Source organism: Somniosus microcephalus, chromosome 14, assembly GCF_052327205.1.
Source record: "Somniosus microcephalus isolate GS21.2 chromosome 14, FLI_Smic_1.0, whole genome shotgun sequence".
Lineage (NCBI taxonomy): Eukaryota > Metazoa > Chordata > Chondrichthyes > Squaliformes > Somniosidae > Somniosus > Somniosus microcephalus.
Window position 1 is genome coordinate 70,167,573 of NC_141000.1, and position 24,119 is coordinate 70,191,691.

The window sequence follows — 24,119 nt, forward strand, 5'->3', positions numbered from 1 at the left end:
CAGTGGTTCGCCATGTGCTGGCCATCCCTTCACCGTTAAATCGTAGACTCGTGAGAGAGTCGGGTCATTTTGCGTTTCCTTTTCAATGGTAGAATTTGTCACCGGTAGACATTCCACTATGGTCGAGTGGAATATCTCCAATGGGTCCACTGTAGGCGCCTCTTCCACCGTTGGCAACGGTAGGCGCGATAACCCGTCAGCATTCCCATGCTGTTTTGTTCCTTTGTACTCTATGTCATATTGGTGTGCCCCTAGGAACAGGGACCACCTCTGTAGCCTTTGTGCTGTCATAATGGGAACGCCCTTTTTAGGGTTGAATATGGAGACGAGGGGTTGATGGTCAGTCAACAAGGTAAATTTTTGTCCGTGTAGGTAATGGTTGAATTTCTTCACCCCCCACACCAGGCTGAGTGCCTCCCTGTCGATCTGGGCATAGTTGCGCTCAGCTGAGTTCAATGAGCGTGACGCAAAAGCTATCGGCCGCTCTGAGCCATCTGGGAATCTATGCGATAATACCGCTCCCACGCATTAAGGGGATGCATCGCACGCCAGTCTGATTGGCAGTGATGGGTTGTAATGAGCCAACACTTCCCTGGACGTGATCAAGCCTTTGCATTTATGGAAGGCACGTTTACAGTCTTTGCTCCATTTCCAAACTACTCCCGTTTGTAGCAGTGCGTTAAGCGGGTGCAGAACCGTCGACAAGTTTGGTAAAAATTTATGATAGTAATTTACTAATCCCAGGAACTGTAGTGTATGTACCCGTCTACCTTTAAGAGAACTATTGTATGTAACCGTTCACCTTTAAGAGAACTATTTTAGGTGTGGCACTACTTTGTTTGGCTTCTGTATACTGTAATACCGACGGTGACCACACCAGTATATAAGTGTTGTGTCAGGATTTATTGGGCAGATTCGCCCTGACCTTCGAATAGTAAAGTCCTGTTTTAAGTTACTCTGGTAGTCTGTGTATTAATTAACTAAACAACCCACAGACTTTACAGTGGCGACGAGTCCGATCGTACCCTGCGGCAACAATACTTCCGAAGCAGTTAACGAGCGTCGAGAAGAGGCAACCGCCCTCGTCGCTCTGCTGGGAGAAAACTCGAGGCTGCAGAACTAGAAAGGAGGAAGAATTTAGAGACAAAGACTTCCATCAGCAACAGGGCACTGACTGTCCCTTCTGCCACGGTGAGGAGTGAGCCGATCAGCACGAGAAGCAAGGCGGCCACGGTGACTGTGAGTAAGGGAAAGTAAAAAGAATAACCGGAGGATAAGGGCGGTGCACTCGACCACGGTCGAGGGGGAAAGGAGCCGGACAGAAGTCGGGTCCAGAGGCGCTGAGACTGGGGCAGCGTGGAGCAAGGAAGCCGTGGTACAGACAGGCTGGGGGACGCAACGGCGTCGTGAGACAGCTAGACCGCGACCGGCGAAAAAGGCCGGGCAGCGACCGAAGCCACGAAGCGCTGCGACCGGGAGCGTAGGCGCGGGAAGATATAAAAACTCAGCCGCAGCCGGGGAGGGAAGCACCGGACTGCGAGAGGGCTGGGAGGCGCGATTGGGAGCCGAGCGAGCGGGAGAGGCAGAGCCGACCAAGGGAGACTGAGCGAGAGCCAGTCCAGCGGCTGAAACTGTTCTCCGTCAACGGGGTGTACCCAGCGCCGGTAGAGCCGAGCGAGTGGGAGAGAGACAGAGCCCGAGCAAGGGAGACTGAGCGAGAGCCAGTCCAGCGGCTGAAACTGTTCTCCGTCAACGGGGTGTACCCAGCGCCGGTTGCCCTGCCAAGAAAAGGGAAAGCACTGAAGCCGATGCGGAGGCTGTGAACCTGAAAGCCAGCGGCCGTCGCCCGTGGGGAAAGTGTACCCCTCCCGCCAGGGGAAGAAACGTGGGAAGCCGCCATTAGGCGGAGAAGAAGACAGAAGCAGGGAACCGCCATTGAAGTGGGCGGGGAGAGAAGATAAGCGCGGGAAACCGCCATTTTTGCGGGAACCGCCATCTTGGAAAAAAAAAGAAAATTTAAAGAAATAATCCGTGGTGTTATCAGGAAGAGAGGAAGATGCCTAAGCATGGTAACATCAACGATTTTAATTCCGAGGTAGAAGACTGGGCCATGTATGTGGAACGCATTGAGATCTATGGTGAGGCCAATAAAATAGAAGAAGATGACAAAGCTATAACCTTGCTAAACTCGATGGGCGTGAAGACATACGGGCTCTTGAAGCATCTACTATCACCAGCTAAACCGGCGGATCAGACTTTCGATGATATTGTGGCTGTTCTGAAGGATCACTTGAGCCCCACACCGTTGATGTTGGCGGAACGATTCAAATTCTATGCGAGAACGCAACGGAAAGACGAAAGCAACACAGAATACTTGGTCGAACTGCGTAGACTAGCGAAATACTGCCAGTTTGGAGGGAATCTGACAGAGGCATTGCGAGACAAGTTCGTGTGCGGATTGGCAAAGGAAGGAACGCAAAAGCGACTACTCGAAGAGAACGACCTTACACTTGACAGGGCTGTCCTTATTGCAGCATCGCACGAAGCCGCAGCGAAGGGAACTGCGGAAATGCAGCTAAAGACAGCGGCACTCAGTGTGGATCAAATTACCTCGACAATAACAAAACGTTATCGTTGTGGGAAGACAACACACGACCAGAACCAATGCTGGTTTAAGAACCAGGAATGTAGGAAATGTGGCAAACTGGGTCACATAGCTAAGGTATGCCGGTCAGGGAAGAAGACCAACAACCAAAGGACCAACAACCAAAGGAAGCCATCACAGGAAAAGTACAACAAGGTACACAAGGTGGCTGAGAAGAGTTCAGACGAACAGAATTCGGACTCAGACCCAAACGGCCAGGAGCTGGGTAGTCTGAGAATTCACAATGTGAGTAAGGAAGCTGACCTACAAACTATCTGGGTCATGCTAAAAATAGCTGGAGTCCAAGTGAAAATGGAGTTGGACACTGGATCAGCTCTATCAGTCATAAATCGAAGGGATTACCACCAGCTATTCTCACATATACCCTTAAGAGATACCAAGTTCGTATTGCAGACATACACGGGGCATAAAGTATACCCCATGGGAAAGATAAGAGTCAAGGTGAGAGATAGGGGTAAAGAACACCCAAGAATGAACTTATACGTACTACCTGAGGGAGGACCACCACTTCTAGGACGGGAGTGGATCAAGAAAATAGACATGGAATGGCACTACCTAAAAGCCATAACGAGTGAGGACTCGGTGCAGACAATCAGCTCAGATTCTGAATCGGATGACGATAAGACCAACCCAAATGTGAAAGACAAGGCTAAAATGGACTTGCCGACTAAGGTTGGAAAAACGAAGGCATGCAGAAAGGCTTATGCTCCAGAGAAGAACAAAGTTTCAGAACAGATCTCCACCGAACAACGACAACATAGTTTGACAGAGAATTCTGAGTCTGTTCAGTTTAAGGACATATCCATGACGGAAGAACACCGAGCTCGGACTCAACTTTATTTCAAATTACGACAACAATTAGAACAATTGAGTTACCATCTCGTACAAGAGATGAAAACAATGAAAAAGTTCTATGACACCGAATGGGAGAATCTGGAAAGACAACAGAAGCAGCTAGCTCAAGCAGAGAGCGACCACAGAGCCATCGTGACCAATCACCGATCACATCTCCCTTATGATGTTCAGGAGTTAGAATATTTGCAGAAAGAAGCAAATGAAGAGGAATCTTCAGGAAGCCAGGATTTTATTCCAGTTCTTCTCTACGACTCCTTACAAGCAGAGTTTGAGAAGTTGAAGGAACAGTATGAACAGGCCCAGGCTACAATCCTGGAGGGGGTTAACTCGGCAACCTCCGAAAAGCTAGTTTCAGTGGAAGCTTATGAGCAACTAAAGGTTGAACATGAGCAAGAAGTCCAAAGGCTGCAGGAAATTCTTGATGCGCTCAAGGCCAAGACTGACTCATCGGTAGAAGTTCCATCCATAGATGAGAAATTAGAGGTGAAAGACATGGCAGAACATGAAAGTCAAGATGTCCAAGAGCTCATAAAAATATTGAAGGAAACCCAAGACAAATATGAGGCGGCAATGACCGAGGTTCAACAACTTGAAGAACAGATTCAACTGGGAATTCTTTCAGTGAAAGAAAAGGCAACTGTAAGAAACACAGAGACTGTAAGAATGGCCCCTAAACATGAGCTAGAGAGCATCAAGGCGCAACTTCTCCGAGCGCTTAAAGCCAAAGTACAAGAGGAAAAAAAGGTGAAAGCATTGGAGGGAAAGGTGGATGAAATGGAGAAGACTCTGATCCACAGGGTCCCCGTGGAAGAGTTAACGGTCAGCCAACTCCTTCATATGCTGAGAGACAAGACTCTGCAATGGGAACCATTTGAACACGAGCTTCAATCTTCAAAGGGAAGGGGTTCGGAGCTCTCAAAAGTTTGGGGAATAGTTGAGGTTGCAACACAGATTTTACGGGGCTGCCGAAAGTACGCTGAATCACGTCAATGTGAACTACAGAATGTTGAAACAGCTGCTCCAGTAGAAGGATTGAATAGCCCGATCAATCAATCCCCGATGGAAGGGGAAGTATTGGAATCACAAATGAGGTCATTAGTGAAGGATTGGCAGGAAACCCAGGAAGAGCGGGATGAATATGAACGCATGAAGAAGTCTCTTCAGGAAAGATGTCTAGGGAGGGAACAACAGTCGGCTAACGTCCAGTTGGGTAAAGAAGAAGTAGCAGGCCCTCTCGCTAGACTAGCTCAGGACGACACCGAATATTACCATGACCTGTTGAGTGACACGGAATATTACGATGACTTGGTCTGCCCAGCTAGTGATGAAAACTCCCAAAGTGCAGAAATCAGGATGAAGCACTTAAAAGTCTAAGGAACATAGGGAGATGGTGGCGCTACAGCTGGCAGCGGATAAGGGAGCCCCGAGAGTCTCCAAGAAGCAGAAAAGAAAAAGACGAAGCAGAAGACGATAACCATCTAAATCATTATCACTTCTATCAGATCATGCACGTGGGCCCTACGAAGGGGGCCAAATCAGTTGGAAAGTAGGAAAAATTACCAAGGCAGTCCAGCTGTTTGTAAAAGTCAGCACTGCTGGTTCAGCAGGACGGAAGTTCAAGCTGTTAAGCCAAGGGAAAGACTATTGGATGAGTCACGCTAGAAATGTGAACCGGCTACACCACAGAGATGTTGTTCGGACCGAGTCAAGACCAGAGACTGAATCTGTGAACTGTTCCCGCAGAGACTGAATCTGTGAACTGTTTCCCGCAGAGACTATATCTGTGAATTGTTTTACATGAAGTTGATTATATGTTATGTTTAATGGGGAATAAGTATGTTGTAAGCTAAAAAGGGAGGATTGTAGTGTATGTACCCGTCTACCTTTAAGAGAACTATTGTATGTAACCGTTCACCTTTAAGAGAACTATTTTAGGTGTGGCACTACTTTGTTTGGCTTCTGTATACTGTAATACCGACGGTGACCACACCAGTATATAAGTGTTGTGTCAGGATTTATTGGGCAGATTCGCCCTGACCTTCGAATAGTAAAGTCCTGTTTTAAGTTACTCTGGTAGTCTGTGTATTAATTAACTAAACAACCCACAGACTTTACAGGAACGACCTTAATTGTGAGACATTTTCAGGCGCTGGGGCCTTTACGACCGCTTCAATTTTTTCAGGTGACTTATGCAACCCTTCTTCGTTAATGACATGGCCACAATATGATATTTGTTTCTGGAAAAATTTGCACTTGGGGCGATTTGCTCGTAGGCCCCGTTCTCTCAGCCTCGTGAGCACCTGCTCCAAGTTGGCAAGGTGCTCGTTGTCGTTTTCTCCTGTTACAAGGATGTCGTCTAGGTAGCACTGAGTCCCCGGAATCCCTTGCAGGACTTGCTCCATAGCTCTTTGCCAGATAGCCGGAGCTGATGCCACTCCGAAAACCAGTCGATTGTACTGGTACAGGCCTTTGTGTGTGTTTATCGTGAGATACTTTTTAAGAGGCCTCCTCAACCTCCATCTGTAGATATGCCTGTGCTAAGTCAATTTTGATGAAACGTTTCCCTCCGGATAGTGAGGCGAAAATATCTTTACTGTACCGTGTGAAGAACCAGGTTTACAGTCACCTTGAAGTCCCCACAGATGCGAACTTTTCTCTGTTCTTCAGATTTATCATTACTCAACGTTTTCTTCATGACCGGGACGATGGGTGTTGCCCGCTCGCTCCAATCTACCTTGGATAACACGCCTGCTTTTTCCAAATTCTCCAGCTCTGCCTCGACGGCTGGACGAATTGCGTATGGCACCGGCCTTGCCTTATAAAACTTGGGAATTGCCGCATCTTCCACTTTTATTGAGGCGGTGGCGCCTTTCAGGGTTCCTAGTTCCTGTTGAAACACTTCTTTGGCGTTAGCCAAGATTTCTTTTAATCGTCCAGGTATGACGTCATCATCGGTTTTTTTCTTACTGGTCACCGTCAGTGCCTGAATGGAGTGCCAGTCTAAACGTATCTTCCTGATCCATTCACATCCCAACAACGGTGGACCACCATCTGGCAGAACGTATAAATACAACTTCTGTATTTCCTTGCCGTTGTATACAACAGGCACCCTTATTTTCCCTCTGGGGTATACTTTCTGCCCCGTATATGTCTTCAAGACAATGGATGTGTCTTTCAAAGGTATATGCGGAAATAGCCGCTCGTAATCCCGTCGACTCATGACGGTCAGAGCTGATCCTGTATCTAGCTCCATTTTGACTGAGGACCCCGCTATCATGAGGGTAACCCAAATGGTCTGGTAATCTTCTTTGGCAATTACATTATGTAATTTGAGACAGCTTAGTCTCTTGTTTCCGGAGTCGCTATCGCTCTTCTGGTCTTCGGAGCTACTGTCCGTCATCATTTGTACCTTTCTGTACTTTTCCTTATTGACCTTTTTACTGTCAGCAGATTTCTTTCCAGATCTGCATACACGTGCAATGTGTCCCATCTTTCCGCATTGCCTGCATGCTTTGTCCTTGAACCAGCAGTCCTTCTGGTCATGGGTGGATCTGCCGCAGCGATAACATCTCTCTCAACCCCGTGTCATTTCATGGGTGCCGAAGTCCTGTGGCTTTTGCTGTATCTCTGCAGCTCCTCTTGCTGCTGCTTCGTATGATACAGCCACACTGAAAGCCTTGTCCAGTGTCAAATCTTTCTCAGAAAGTAGTCTTTTCTGTGTTCCTTCGCTTAGGAGACCGCAGACGAATTTGTCTCGTAGAGAATCTGCCAGTCCTGCCCCGAATTGGCAGTGCTTTGACAGCTTTCGTAATTCGGTGAGGTAATCAGCATTACTTTCATTCTTGTGCTGATTCCTCCTGAAGAATTTGAATCGTTCTGCTATCAGCAGCGGTGTTGGGTTTAAGTGCTCCTGTAAGGTATCAACAATCTCATTAAAATTCTTGTCCATTGGTTTGGCTGGAGTGATCAAGTTTTGTAACAGCCCGTATGTCCTTGTGCCCATCAGATTTAGAAGTACCGATGCCTTTTTATCATCCGCTACTTCATTCGCCTTGCAATATACCTCCACTCTTTCCACATGTGGTCCAATCTTCTATATCACTATCGAAAGCAGTAATATTGCCAGTCTTCGGCATCTTGAAAATCTAAAATGGCGCTTACCGCGCTTTTCTTTCTTCCCCGCCGAGTTAAGATGGCGCCTCCCGCGCTTTCCCGTCGCTGCCGCTGCTGCCAACGCTGTTCTCCGCGGTTCCCGTTGCGACCTGCAGCTTTTCGCGGTATTTCTATTTTTTTTATATATCACTTCAATATTCTCTCCGTAATTGAAGAACCGTTCCCGTCGTGGAGCGGACCCTCTGGGACTTTCCCATCCCTCTGCTCGGTCCGAACGCCGACCTGATTCGCAGCACCGGCCGCGCCCTGAGTGCTCCACCCTCTCTCTTTGCTTCTGCTTCCCGACTCGCTGCCCGGCCCCGTTGCAGAGCCACCCGATCGAGCTCTAGCCCGCCGCAGCCCAGGAAGGATCAGTGCACTACCTGCCACCAGCCCGTTTAGCTGGGGAAACCACAGACTGGAGACCAAGCCTGGCTCTCATTTTCGAGTTTCTTCGAGTTATTTATTTATTTATTTTTTCTGGCTTCGACCTTCGTCTGAGGAATCGATCCCCTTGAGGTGCTGCCGAATTGCAGGTAAGTTCGTTTCTAACTCGTCGCCACTGTTAGATCCGTGTGTTAATGGAGACATGGAATGCAGGAGTTGATTTAACAAGTGTTTACTGAACAAAGTCTGGAGGTGAACTAACTACACAAGACGCTACACAGGCTTATATACCTGAGTGGTCACTACTGGTACTACAGTATACAGGGGCTTCAAAAACATAGTTCCTCTTAAAGGTACATACACTACACACAGGAAGCTGAAGGCTGTCACTTTTGACAGTTCGCAGCCATTCTGCTTTCTGTGCCGGTGAGATGAGGGACTCCCGAGGCCTAAAGGAAGGAAGGCTGAAAAGGTCATTTAAACTTCTTTAGACACACCAAACACACTTACCTTTGCACTCATGCACACATAACTCACCTGAACACCGATATCTCGACCCCTCTTAAGTCCTTCAACCCGACGGCCCGCCTCGCAAACGTGCCGTGGTTTGGAGCCATCGGGAATCCCACACTTCAGCATTAAAAATAGGGATTAGGCTAAAAACTACCTGTTAACAGGCTGTTAATTGGCACTAATCCCTTCCCGCCTCGGGTAGTTGGGTCCCAGTGCAGGGCGGTTACCCGCCTCCTTTGAAACTGGTTGGGTGCGGGATGGGGTTGGGACCCCTGATTTCAGGATTTTAACCCCCCACACGCCTCCAATCCCGACTCCACGGCTCAATGAAAATCCTGCCCATTACATCTAGTTCCCTTGTCTAGATCATTAATATATATATATTGTGAATAGCTGGGATCCTAGCACCGATCCCTGCGGTACCCCACTAGTCACTGCCTGCCACTCGGAAAAAGACCCGTTTATTCCAACTCTTTGCTTCCTGTCTGCCAACCAGTTCTCTATCCAAGTCAGTACCTTAACCCCAATCCCATGTGCTTTAACTTTGCACGCTAATCTCTTATGCGGGACCTTATTGAAAGCCTTCTGAAAGTCCAAATACACCACATCCACTGGTTCTCCCTTATCTATCCTACCAGTTACATCCTCGAAGTCGGCGGGATGACGGCGAATTCCCGACACGCTGGGAAATTCGGCGATTTTTACTGCTGACCCACCCCCAAACCCGTACACTCTGGACTGGGAAAATTCCGTCCTCTGTGAGCGGCATACAGAGATTGGGACACCGAAACAAGAAGACGGAAATATTTGCAGAATGATGAGTGAGAAACATAGAAAAATAGGAGCAGGGGTAGGCCATTCAGCCTTTCGAGCCTGCTCTGCCATTCAATATGATCATGGCTGATCCTTTATCACAATACCATATTCCCGCTCTCTCCCCATACCCCTTGATGCCTTTTGCGTCTAGAAAATTACCAGGAGTGGAGCTCAGAACAAAAACTTCGAGAAATGAGAGCCTATATAGAGAAAAAAGAAAATTTAAGAATGGGAGATGAGGAAAGAAAGTGGGAGAGGCAGAAAGAATCAGAGAGTGGGAGACAAGTCCACTATTACAGAAAGAACATTCTTTTTCTTTGCAAGTGAGCAATGTCAGAGGAGATCAACTTCATTATGTAACCAGACATTTTGCTTTATGTAGCCAAATGCACCAATTGGTATAAATTCTCTGACTTATTGCCATGGCACATGTGCAAGTTGAAGATAATTTAAATCCCCAGAGAATGCCAATGAGAAAGTTCAAACAACCAAGCCAATTACCAGTACTATACACAGATTATAATTTATTATCCTTTATTCAAAATTATTAATTCAAATGATCTGTTAATTTGATTTGAAATTGTGCAAACAGAACCGGTCATTGAAAATTCATTGCCCTCTTAAGGTGAATCACTGGTTAATTCAAATTCCCACCCCACATGGATCAGAACCAGTGAAACCTGCTGCTGAATCTGAGTTCAAGCAGGTCAGAGCAGTTAATCATCCTGGACTGTCGGACCTTGCCTTGCTGTAAAATGTGAATAAATTCACTGAAGAATTTGGAACCAACCTGTTCTTGTATTGTGGATAAACTACCTCAAGTCCAAGCCCCCGCATGAAGAGACAAACGATGTTCCCACAGAAAGCATCGATAACGGTATGTTGTAAATTTCATGAAATTTTATCTTGTTTTAATCCTGAAGACAACTTCATTCAGAAATGTCTATGTTCCTGTGATCAGTTTAACTGACAAACAGCATCACAAGGCAAAAAGGTTGCCTTGGTGGTTGACAACTGTGGGACTCAGTGCCAGTGTCTAAAAGCAGAATCCATTGTCGGCTGTTTTCAGCACTGTAAATTCATCCCAGCAGTGCGGAAACAGCTGCGTCTGACACCCTTAAGGATCCTACACAGACACCAACAGCACCCTCCTGAAGAATGCACAAAACTCTTTGAGCACGAGACCTCTGTTGTGACTGCCGGCAGGCCTGAGTTTTGAATCCATTGTTGGCACGGATTAGAAAGTGTTCAGATTGCTGATCAACATGGAAATTGCTGATAATGTGCAAAAGAATGTTGCTGCTAGTGTAGTGAGAGTGAGGAGGAGGCCCAAGTGAATGGATGCAACAGTCGGAGGGAGCTAGAGGAACCAAACCCCCAACACAGCATGGCGTCCAACTCTGTGCGATTGCTTAGGAAGTGGCTGACAACTGAGCAACGACATGTTTCTGGATTTTTAACTCTTTAATGTAGGAGGAATTTGGGGTAATTTATATTAAGATGTTACTATTTAAATAAATTTTGGCATGTGCAAGATTACAGTACAGGAAACTTTCATTTAACCAGAGGTTAAATGTCCGGAAAGCTCTATCTACCGGCAAAATTCAGGAGCCGTTTCCTATAAGTTTTTTTACTTCTCGTTGCTTTTTTTTTTCCAGTCAGGCTCTGCAAGGTCTAGCTGAAGCTGTTGTTTAGCTACAGAGATGCTTTTAAGCTGCGGCCGACTGTTTTGAAGCTGTTGCTAAGCAACAGGTTTGTTGATTCACACGGAGCTCAAAAGCTCCGTATGTTTTAACATTAGCGCTGGTTTCTACGGCAGTTTTGATAGTACGGCACCAGCTCGGTCCCATCAGTGCCAGATACCAGAAAGTTTCCTGTATTCAGTTTACTTAACAAGGTATTACTGTTATGAACTCCAGACAACGCTATTATAGGACTAGATATTGGACTGTATTCTGGATCGTAAAGGACACTGGATTCATTTACAGGCGAAACCATTGACACTGAACCCAGGAAAATATCTAGTGCAGCCCAAAAATTTGTAACGGGAACTTTTCACTACACTAAATACTTTGTGGACTAATATACTGTTGGCAGGAACCAAAGCATTAGAACTGAACTTTGCATTGCACAGCTTGTACAGTGCTCAAGTTTCGATCATGTACATTTCAATATTTGCTTTGATATTTTGTGGCTTTTTTTAATGTGGCATTTTTTTTAGTATTCCTGTAGTGTTGCTGTGCAGTTTCATTAAACTTGCTTAATTCGATCTATTGAACAATTAGCAAAAAAGAACTTCAACTTAACCAGAGTAAGCTGTTCTTGTGGCCACAGTCCAAAATAACGTTTGAAATGGGTAATCATGGCATACTATATGAGGCAATAGCATCAAACAAGGAAGGGAATCAATTCCACTTGATTGCAGTAAACGGTGCACTCTCTTTTTGTATTCAATTACAGCATCATTATAGATATAAAGGAAAACTAGCAATAAAAGTAAATGATTATAGCTTAAACTGATTATGAAAAGTTAGGGAGAACTGTATTTTGTTAAATCCAGTATATGGCTTTACTGGACATATTTCTCTGTGACTGCTGCTAATAAGAACCTTGCTTATCTTTCGAGTCCTGGTTAAAATAAAATTAGCAGTCAAAGTGCAGCTTTACTATTGAGGTTTGGAAGCAAGTATGATGTATTATTTTAACCTGCTTTAAAGAGATGAGAACAAAACTTACAAATTATTTGTGGTGCTACAATACTCTTCACTTCTAACACAAAATTAAAAATCCTTCTACTGCCTTGCACAGAAATTGGTGGGAAAGGTGCCCAGGGCTTGCGAGGTACAGTGCCATAAAGTTATGGAAGTAGTAGGAAACTTGCATCACTCCTGTTCTGTAGGGGAGGGGGAGGAGTTTACAGAACAGCAGCAAATGGAGCTCCCGTCAGTCAGAGATGTTTGTGGAGATGGGGCACTGTGTAGCAAAGAAAACGGTTAGAGGGGGTGGGAATGAAAAAATTCAGTAGGAAATATTTTTTAAAAAACAACTTGACACATGAGATCTGAACCTATTTCATCTGCGAGCTCATTCTCTAGGGGTAGACTTTGAAGTGAACTCAGCTGCCAATGTGTCAATTAGCACAGATGCAGGAACCTGTTTAGAATGGGCACTGAGTCTGTACCAGCAATTATAGTAAATGGAAAGGACAGCAGGAGATTTTGATGGAATTAATTTACTGAAAAAGATTGTTGCACTTTTAATAAGTGATGATCCTACAAACCTGCTGAACTCTCCAATGTAACAGTAAAGTGCAAATAATGAGAACTTCATTTATTTTTATACAATTAAAAATGTGGTACTACTGGTTATAATGCTAGGGGTTTGGTATATTTTTGGGGGGGAAAATGGGATGTTGGTCATTTATTGAGCTGCCGATTGTCTATCCCCCATTTTATGCTATTCCACAAAGTCAAAATTACCCCCTATATGCACCATATTGGAAAAGTATGCAACAATTTCTGTTACATAGTGAATCTAGCAGCACAGGAACTCTATTTGATCCTAATTACTAAACTAGAGAAAACAACATAAGTCAATGGAGAGTAAAATTGGGCAGGGTGTAAAACCGGCATTCGACCCAATCCCGCCAGTTCCATACTGGGAAATGTTGGGTTAAAATAACCCCTATAGTGAATATAGTTATGAACCTGCACTTGTGAAGTAGAAGCTCTAACAATGGCCCAGAAATTGTGGTCCGCGGCATAGTTCCAGAGTACGCTGTGGACCTGTGAAAAGAATACGCACCTACCTGATGGGGGCCCTCATTCTGATGCTGCATTCTGGAGGGCAGCGTAATGGCCCACGGATCCCAGGGGCGCAGTCTGTGCGGAAGCATACCTGGGATCACGTGGACCTGGTCTTCCAATCAGGAAACAGAATTAGATTTTACACCATTTCAGGGAATCCTCTAATCAGATTTAATTACAATTATTTTACAGGATTGGAATTTAATTCCTAATTAGCTTCATTCCACCAACTTCACTATATCTTAGTTCTGTTAGTGAAAATTTAATTTTGCTGTATCGACATCATTAAAACTCCAATTTGCAGAAACAAGAAAAACTCGTGATACAATTAAACTATCCGATTTCCGATATGAAAATAGTAAAACATGCCTGCGGTATCCCCTTGCACTGATGCAAACAGGCCCCACACCTGTTTGCATCAACAGTAAAATTTTCGTATGCAATTGCTGGGCGGTTGGTGGGCAAATAGCTCAACACTGTGCCAGCAATTGTTTTTTCTTTGGCCGTGCGGATGATTTGTCAACAGATCGCAAGTTCGGGATTTTGCTGCGGAAATCCTGAACTTGCGGGCCATTTCGGAATACGCCGTCATACCCACCACAAAGTCTGGCCCATTATGTGAGGACATGGGGGGTTGAGGGGGGAGTTTTAACCCACCCCACTCGGCAGGAACATCCAGTCTGACCACCCCGTTCTCACTGGAATCTTGCTGGTCACCATTTTAACTGCTCACTGCAGTTAGGTGGCTGGGACACCTGCTAGAAGCAGATGAGAGCCTCAGAAATTTATGGAAATCGAGGTCTTGTTCCATCCTGGGACCCTTATTACATTAACCTGGGCCTGAGTGGGAAAGCTGCCGTGGCTTTTCTGCCGGGTGAAGGGTGTCGGGAGGCCGAAGAGCTTCTCCAGTGTAAGTGGGGGAATAGTTTCCTTTGTGGAGCCAGGAGGAACTTGATGCTCCTCTGAGCCCCACAAGGAAAGTTGTGGCCTCCCCTGCCCTCTTCCCTCTTGCAAGGCATTAGTTAAGGACTATTTAGCCCAAGAGGAGGGAGAAGTTGTGTAACAAATGTTTAGCCTAGCCTGGAGGGCAGGTAGTGGATTGTGCAGCTTGAGATGGCAGTCAGTAACCAAACTTGGGGGGTATATAACTTTTTGTAAATGACTGACTGCAGTATTTTGGAATTGCCCAGTAACAATTTGAAAGCCCCGTCGTGTGTAGCAGCAAAGCCAGGAGTGAGCTTCCTGCTTCAAAATAGCTGCACCAGCACCACGGCATGGGAAATGTCAAAAGTTAGCATTTTCATTGAGGGGATTTGTAGGGTTACTTTGGATGTACGGGTACTTTACATTCAGTCACTGAAGCTGCTGTCCTGTGCATTTTGCATGAGTTGCAGCTTTCAAATACGAGGGAGGTATCAGCTTATTCAGTCAGGCATGCACACAACTGCATTGCTTTCTCTTAGTGCAGAACACCATGTCATGTAATCCTTCTCTTCCCTGTGTTAGGAATGCTAAATGTGGCTAGCACATTCAATTGCAGGCATGTACCTCTTCCCCCATTACACCTGTTAAGACTGTCCTCGTATACTGCTAGAATTTCTATTTCACATGCACAGATGGTCTGCAGTGCCGGAGGCAAATATTTTAATGCAGTAACACACTGACCAGGGAGCGTACATGATCCCTTCATGTGGCAGAATTGCTCAGAGATTCGAGTTTGTGATTGATTTTGAAGAGGAAGGCAGATAGACTCCCAGCTGACTGAGTATCCATTCATTTGTCACTCACTGGCGCCTGCATGTTGTCCAACTCCCAAAGCAAGACTAAAGTTTTCAGTTTAGAAATGTACGGGCATATAAACTAGATCCATCATGTATAAAAACAGAGGCTGGGAGCTCTAAATGAGGAAGTGAGCTCACTAGCCATATCCAGCTAGGTCCTGTAATCTTTATATAACATCATGGGTGGAAGAATACAAGTATATATCTTGTAAGCATCATTACATCATATTTCACGGAAGAATCAACCTTGACCATGCACTGTAAATTATTTTCACAAAGTTCTTAATGAAAAATTTGTTTTTTCATTGTCAATCAAAAAATTCAAACTCTTCTTGTAGAATTTGAAACTATGCCTCTTCTTTCGACCAAAGCTGAAGGACTCAGCTGAGACACCAGAGAACTGCCTATTTTTAAAATGCTTCTGTAGATAATAGCTAGAAAAGTAATTAATAGTAATGCAACTCCAGTAACTGCATATGGATGAAGATACAAACAACTCCACATCCAGTATTTTTTTAAATTCAGTCATAGGATGTGGGCGGCGCTGGAATGACCAGCATTTATTGCCCATCACTAATTGCCCTTGAGAAGGTGGTGGTGAGCTGCCTTCTTGAACCGCTGCAGTCCGTGTGGTGAAGGTACTCCCACAGTGCTGTTAGGGAGGGAGTTCCAGGATTTTGATCCAGCGACGATGAAGGATCAGCAATATACCTCTAAGTCAGGATGGTGTATGACCTTGGAGGGGAAAATAGGAACATGGAAGATAGGAGCAGGAGTAGGCCATTCGGCCCCTCGAGCCTACGCCGCCATTTAATGAGATCATGGCTGATCATCCAAATTCAGTACCCTGTCCCTGCTTTCTCCCCATATCCCTTGAGCCCTTTAGCCTTAAGAAATATATCTAACTCCTTCTTGAATATATTTAATGAATTGGCCTCAACTGCCTTGTATGGTAGAGAATTCCACAGGTTCACCACTCTCTGGGTGAAGAAATTTCTCCTCATCTCTGTCCTAAATGGCTTACCCCTTATCTTTAGACTGTGACCCCTGGTTCTGGACTCCCCCTGCCATCGGGAACATCCTTCCTGCATCTAGTCTGTCTAGTCCTGTTAGAATTTTATAAGTTTCAATGAGATCCCCTCTCATTCTTCCCAACTCCAGCGAATATAAGCCCAATCGACCCAATCTCTCCTCATACGTCATTCCTGCCATTCCAGGTATCAGTCTGGTAAATCTTCGCTGCATTCCCTCCATGGCAAGAACATCCTCCGATAAGGTGACCAAAATTGCACACAATACTCAAGGTGTGGTCTCGCCAAGGTCCTGTACAACTGCAGCAAGGCATCCTTGCTCCTGTACTCTAATCCTCTTGCTATGAAGGCCAACATACCATTTGCCTTCTGAACCGCCTGCTGCACCTGCATGCTTACCTTCAGTGACTGGTGCACAAGGACACCCAGGTCTCGTTGCACTTCCCCTTCGCCCAATCTATTGCCGTTCAGATAATAATCTGCCTTTCTGTTTTTGACACCAAAGTGGATAACCTTGCATTTATCCACATTATACTGCATCTGCCACGCATCTGCCCAATCACCCAACCTGTCCAAATCATACTGTTGTTTCTCTGCATCCTCCTCGCAGCACACATGCCCACCCAGCTTTGTGTCGTCTGCAAACTTGGAGATATTACATCTAGTCCCCTCGTCTAGATCATTAATAGTAATGCAACTCGAGAAACCGCATCTGGATGAAGATACAAACAACTCCACATGCAGTATTTTTTTAATAAATTCATGGGATATGTGGGCGGCGCTGGAATGACCAGCATTTATTGCCCATCCCTAATTGCCCTTGAGAAGGTGATGGTGAGCTGCCTTCTTGAACCTTGGAACTTGGAGGTGATGGTGTTCCCATGCGCCTGTTGCCCTTGTCCTTCTAGGTGGTAGAGGTCGTGGGTTTGGGAGGTGCTGCCGAAGAAGTCTTGCAGAGTTCCTGCAGTGCATCTTGTAGATGGTACACACTGCAGCCACGGTACGCCGGTGGTGGAGGAAGTGAATGTTTAAGGTGGTGGATGGGGTGCCAATTAAGCAGGCTGCTTTGTCTTGGATGGTGTTGAGCTTCTTGAGTGTTGCTGGAGCTGCACTCATCCAGGCAAGTGGAGAGTATTCCATCACACTCATGACTTGTGCCTTGTAGATGGTGGAAAGGCTTTGGGGAGTCAGGAGGTGAGACACTTGCCGCAGAATACCCAGTCTCTGACCTGCTCTTGTTGTCACAGTATTTATGTGGCTTGTGCAGTTAAGTTTCTGGGCAATGGTGACCCTCCAGGATATTGATGGTGGGGGATTTGGTGATGGTAATGCCGTTGAATGTCAAGGGGCGGTGGGTAGACGCTCCCTTGTTGGAGATAGTCATTGCCTGGTACTTGTGTGGCGCAAATGTTACCTGCCACTTATCAGCCTAAGCCTGAATGTCGTCCAGGTCTTGCTGCATGCAGGCATGGACTGCTTCATTATCTGAGGAGTTGCAAATGACACTGAACACCGTGCAGTCATCAGCAAACATCCCCACTTCTGACCTTATGATGGAGGGAAGGTCATTGATGAAGCAGTTGAAGATGGTTGGGCCTAGGACACTGCCCTGAGGAACTCCTGCAGCAATGTCCTGGGGCTGAGATGATTGCAAATGTTGACTTCCATTGTGGACAACATTCATTCAGATAATAGTTTCAAATAATAGTTTTTCCAAGATGTCTATCCTATGATGGACCTAATTTCATAGCCATCTCAGGCTAAATAAATTAGTGTCATGTGGAAGAGACTTCGTCTTCTTCATGCAAGTAGAACAAAGGATAATAAAATGAGTGTCACGAACTAGCACTTTCACCTCAAACTCGGCTTTAATGTAATTATAAAGGGGCAGTGACAGCAGAAAATGTCAACTCTCAAACCAGAAATCCCTGCATATGGGCACTGATCAGTATCAAAACAACAGCAAAAGATTTAAATGAACAGCAGTTCTTCCTAAAAGTTATTTTCAAGGTATTGGGTGTAATTTTAATCTGACCCGTCCAGCAGGAAATTTACAGAATCGGGCGAAGCCTAGGATTTACACCCCATTTGATTTTAATATTGATTGACTTCAATGGAGAGTAAAATCATGTGGTGTGTAAAACCGGCGTTTGGCCTGATCCTGTAGGGTGGGTTGGGTTTAAAATTATCTCCCTGTCTTAATCCTCAACTAGCCTTTTTAACTTGCTATGCACCCTGTAATCTCCTCTGTCCACCTTCTGCACACTTTGTTTTTACCTAGTCCATGGACAAACCTGTTATTCAGCTTTTTGTTAAACCTTTGCAGCAAATTTCACCCGCTCTATTGTACGTTTTTCAGTGCTAACTTTAATACAGATGAAACACCTAAAAATGCTTTGTTCATTACTGACAGGGAGGGAATTGAATAAATGCATTATTCAATGGGCAACACTGATTTTGACCTTGGAGCTACCTCATATTAATGTCTGCCTGCAGTGCTGCTAACAATCCTTAGACACCTAGTAGCAAACCTTACAAATAATGGTCAGCGAAAAGCTATGTAAGTTTTGGATATTTCAATAACGATGTTGTGCAGCAACTTTAAAATGAATTGTTTGCTTGTCGTTCACTATTAATTTTATATGTAGCCACTGAATTCCTTGTGGTTTTTCTCCTGAAGGATTTGCATTGCTTGGAGGACACCCATGCTTCCTTACAACACAGGATATTCATCTAGGGGTAAATGAGAGTCGTAAGGACACCGCAAGGTTAGTGGCAACATAAAAATTGAAAGAGAAGGGGTAAAGACAATATGATGTTGACTGTGTTACAATAATTAAGATTAAAGAAAAATCTGCCTCCAGTACTAAAGTGAAATTGCAAGGGAGCAGCTAGAATGTGATGTTCTCCAGAATTTATGGTCTTTAATAAAAAGAATCCAGTAGAATTACCAACAAGTGAAAAATAATATGTAAGTATCCAAAGATTGAACCGTGTGTCAGCTTACCTCTCCATACCACATTGAATCCCTGTTGATGTCCATTAAATATGAAGCAGTAATTTTCTTCTCCAGTTGGCAATATAGTAATAAAAGATAAATAGTAGCAGTTCAATCACATATAGAAAGATTACTGAATAGAGTGTGGGTTATAAATAATGACTTATCACTTAGACACTTTATCCTCATGCAAGATCAGCGGTTTAATCATACTTTGCCACAAGTTTCTGAGAACAATACCTGAAAATTACCTTTTGCCAAATAAACAGTCCAGATACTGCAAATTAAGTTCCTATCAAACTATCAGCATTGACTGGACAAATGCAGCCCCTCTAATAAAGAACTCATACCCAATACAATAAATGCAGTTTTTTTTTAAAGGCACAAAATAAAGAAGCATTTCCATCTAGTACTTTGAAAAAATATAAATGTTCCTTTTTTTTTGTTTTCATGGATATTATACAATAAAGTTGCCTCTCTCTTTTTCCTCTCTAATTATATCCCTCCTCTTTCTTTCATCTGCCCTGAATCCTCTGGCAGAGAGAACAGATGCCTACTTGAAAGCTTCTTACCAATGTTCCCTGTCGATGGCCACCAGATGGTGCCAGGGACCACCCAGGGTGACACCCTTTTGATTTTCTTTCCCTATGCAGGAAGATAGCGCAGCCTCTAAATAGGGGCCTTCCCTTTTAATGCAGCTAAGTTCGAGTAGAGCGAGATTTGAACCACCTTTGTCCCCTCTTCATGGCACTGGTAGTCGACACACTATTGATCAGCAATGGCCAAACAATGCAGATTTTCATAAATACACCTATCCTTAAAACACGAGTCATTTTTAAGTAAGGGTTTTTAATATTTTTTGCTCACTGTGTTGCACCCTTCTTTGTAGTAAGCTTCTTTTCTATAAAATGCTTTGTGCGAGTTATAGCTTTTGTATTACTAATTTTATGGAGTTTGTGTTCATATAGTAAACTCAAAATTAAGAAAGAGTTTTTTTTTTAAATCTGTTGGTTGTACACAAGCTCCTAAAATTAGCATTCATTTCACTGTCATATATTTGAAAGGGATTTTTGGAATTGAACTTTCTGTTGGATTGGAGTTGATCAGATTTAGAATGAACTGCAACTTGGAGCCAACTTTTTTCTAATGTAATTGTTCACCAGTAACTAGTCTTTCAATAGAGAATAAGAATTGTAAAGTGAATTCTATAGTAGATCACTTTTACTCAACAGTATAATCCTCTGGCTGGTACTCCATGTGACTCTGCACTTTTTCATTTTATTTATCACCATCATTTTTCCATTGTTTCTCCTTCCTGTGGTGCACTCTGGGTAATCAGGCTGGACCAGCTGTGCCCTGAACTGTGAAATAAGCAAAAAGCAATCAACAGGGATGCTAGTGCAACAGCACTTAATTACTACTCAATTGCTTAATCCTTAGTTTACTGTGTAAACAGGAACTCCATACAATTAGTAACTAGCACAAAGCATTTCATGAAGTTGTAATCTATAATAATGATGAAATAAAAGAAACCTACTGTAAGAAGCATACATCACAGTTTAGGCACATATGCTCCAGGAAAGGGAAGCCATAGAGCTCCTTATATGGTGAAAAAATAAGGTTGCACGCTGTATTCTGTACAATACAACAGGTAGTTGTGTTTGTAAGTGAACCTGTAAAAATGGACATCTTTGCTAACTAGAGTTTTGTTCCTATTTATATAAAACTACAAAGGAAATGTATATGGAAAAGAAGTAGAAAAAAAATTGAAAGAATCCTGGGTGTTCTCCAATAGCCACATGTGGCTAATTGGAATCCAGATGCAGCTAATTGCATTTTTGATTCATAAACAAAAAAATAATGAGTAATAGACACAGTCATTGGGCATGTGATCTCGATGCTTATATTTGCACAGAGTACACGTGTACGTCAACCTTTTTGTGTGTTTGTTAGTAAAATTGTAAGACGAAAAGCAGAGTGTGCTTTTTGATCATTGCTTTATTGGTTATCTGCCAAAATGGTGTGTAACACAGGTGAAAAGGCACCATGGAAAAACCAGCATCATTGTATGGAATGGGGAGCTGTCATCATGGTCAGCTCAACCAATTGGTGCTTCAGGCCAGCAGAAGAAAGCAAGCCCAACCAATAATGAACATCTCCATTATGGCAAAGGGCATCCAACCGTGTTCTGGATGGAGAGCAGGGGCGGGTCTGCCAAGTCCAGTTGTGTGTCAACATCACTCTGATAAAGTCAAAGTACTGCTGAACAAAAACCTAGAAGCTGCACTAAGATGTGCTGTGTCTGATAAATTCATGTCAGAATTCCAAACTTTGGTGAAAGAGAAAGACTGAAGACTTTTGCACTGAATGGTGGTAGATGTTTGATAAGTAAATACACACATGAAGTATCTGTATTGTGTGTAAGGTTATTTCGAATAAAATTAGTGCATGTGGCTAAATTGGTGTCACTGTAGCCTGTGACTGTGGATAGTTGCCTATTTCTATTGGCTAACACTGTCTTAGTGAGGTAACTTGAGCTAAACCTAATTTATGGTATTGTGTGTAGTGTCACAAATCTGCAGAACCTCACCAAGCATTTCCAGCAATTAAGACCACAACATCATAAAAAAGTCAGGACAATACCATTATCTGTTAAATCTTCTTTATTTTCCTGCCTATGCAATTGAAAACATTTGTTTAAATAATGGTTTTGCATTACTGTAAAAACTCTTAAAATACCCCACAGTTCACTGCTGAAGCCAGAGTAGAGTATAAATGCACTGAATGCAAGCTGATGGGTGTGCTGTTGCTCAGCAACCTCCATTACAGTGTTGTTTAGCCTGCTGAATCTAATAAGGTTTTCTTGAGGGAACAGCTAGGACTGAGCCACCTAATATTGCTTTCTAATTGCTGTACCAAAAATATTCTCACATTTATGTTATGCCACTCAACACTGATTTCAATGGAACAGATAAAGCATTTTAATTCATTGTCAATGCTGAAATTGTGCTACTAATCTTGCTAGCCTGTGCCGCAATAACCCAGTGAAAGAAAAGAGCCTAAAGTAGCTATTTCGTATTCTTTTTCTTGGGCTCTCGTGACAATAAATATAAATGGGCCAATTTTCCTGGACAAGCACTGCCCCTGGAGCAATGTAGGCACAGCATTCCGGAAGTGTGCTGCACTGTGGGCCCGAAACAGCGCAAAATGTTGTCTTTGGCCATTGTTACTGTGGAAAGGGCAGACATTAAGAGCAGCTGGAGCCACACTATTGGTTCAGTGCTGCTTTAGGAGAGGAAGTCTGAGCACTGCCTGAGCCTTAAAGGCAGCAGCAATATTAAAAGGCAGGTTAAATGAAGCCCCATTGGTGGGCCAAAAGCACTTTGATCTTTGCACGTAATGAAGGAGGATTTTTTTTATGAGGACAGCTTCTGATAAAAGTGGAAAGTAATTTGTGTGTGACAAAAGCCTTAATTTGCATGCTTGTGGTCTTCAGATTTATTTAAAGGTTCCATCCCCAGTGAAAGTGTTCATGCTGTTGTTCCATAGCTGGAATATTGGCAGCAGTTCAGGTGTCCCCTACAGTCTGCGTTGGAGGGGGTTGGTGAATGGGTGGCACTGAGCAATAATTGCATATGAGAAAGCAAGTGTGCATATGAGAAATGATGGTATAGGAAAAGGAGGAGGGTGTTGGTTTGACTGTTTATTCAAGGTGCCAGAAGGGGGGATTCTAATTCTTTGATTTGGGAAACAGTTATTAATCGCTATGGGGAGGCCCAGGCAAATGACTTTAGCAGCTGAATTTTGGTTGTTTCCCCTCTTCTGCCTCCAAATAAGCCATATTGCAAAAGATGAGATCCACAGTACAGAACATGTGGATAGAAATTAGTTTGGGCTCAGACCTGGCGATGCACAAATAGCAATAGGAGCGAACCGAGTGATCCATGGCCGGCCTGAAATTGGGTCTCGAGCCTCATCTATATATTCAGTGCAAGCTGCTGGCACCTTTTTGTGCCTCCACAGGCAGTTTTCCCTTCAGGAGGATTGAATTTTGGGCCTCTTATATCTTTAACAGCAGCCTCTGGTAAGTCCCAGGAGAGGAGGGGGTGGTCAGCAGGAGAGGTGATCGATCATTAGGAGTGCTGTGGAGCAGAGGAGCACTCCTGGGTTCGGGTGGATGGAGAGTGATAGAAGATTTGAGGTTAGGATCAGATCAGCCATGATCTTATTGAATGGTGGAGCAGGCTCGAGGGGCCGATTGGCCTACTCCTGCTCCTATTTCTTATGTTCTTATTAAAAGAGACATTTTTAAAATGTACTTTTTTGGTAGTGTCCGCTTACTAGACCACATCCACAGCAGCCTGGCGCCAGCTCCGCTCAAGGCAACCTAATTTGCCTGAGGGGTCCTAGAACAGGCATTCGGCCCCCTCCCACTCCATTAGCATAGGAAAGGGGCCTGTTTTAGGCAGCTGCCCCGGTGTGAGACCAATATGGCATTGGATGTTTTTCAGGTGTTCTTGGGGTGCAGGACCGAGCTCTGTAAAATTAGTCATTTTTGTCTCCATTTTCCACCCGCAAAACAGGCACAACGATGATCAATTTCTACTCCCAGTATCCTTCAGTAAGAGAAAAAGACCAACTGCATTCTGCAACAAGTACTGAAGCAGCTAAACCATTATTTTGTTTTTTAAAAAAGCAGAAAATAAAAGCCAATCTTGACCATACCAACCTGTCTCTTTTAAGACAGATAACACCTAAAATGGCAGCTCTAAAACTTGTAGCACCAGGTTTTTCTGGGGGAAGTCTGCTCCTGGACTACACCCAGCACTATTATAGGAAATCTGTGTGCAGGCGCATCTGACATTCATTTGCATTTAATTTACATTGCTATGCTCTCTACAGGTGCAGCCGCCTGAAAAACCATACAGGAAAAATCAGGGGCACTCCTATTTAGGTGCAAAATGAGAGGAGCTAAAGGATTAATGTCCAATTTTCCTGTGCATAGTGCCCATTTTTCAGGTGCAATTTGGGCACTAAACCCAGGAAAATCTGCACTAATGTCCTTTAACCTATACTTTTTTTTAATGATTCCCATAAAATGTTGCAGCAATTTTG

The 24,119-nt window shown here is 44.1% G+C and overlaps 1 protein-coding gene across 2 annotated transcripts in view; it reads left to right on the forward strand.

Moving 5' to 3' along the window:
* The window catches only part of otc (ornithine transcarbamylase), a 110,284-nt gene that overhangs the window by 32,291 nt on the left and 53,874 nt on the right, over positions 1 to 24,119 (forward strand). For both annotated transcript variants that reach the window (XM_086006630.1, XM_086006631.1), the window contains one exon: positions 18,687 to 18,774. In XM_086006630.1, the coding sequence (XP_085862756.1) occupies positions 18,687 to 18,774 (88 nt within the window). The remainder of the gene's footprint in view (positions 1 to 18,686; positions 18,775 to 24,119) is intronic.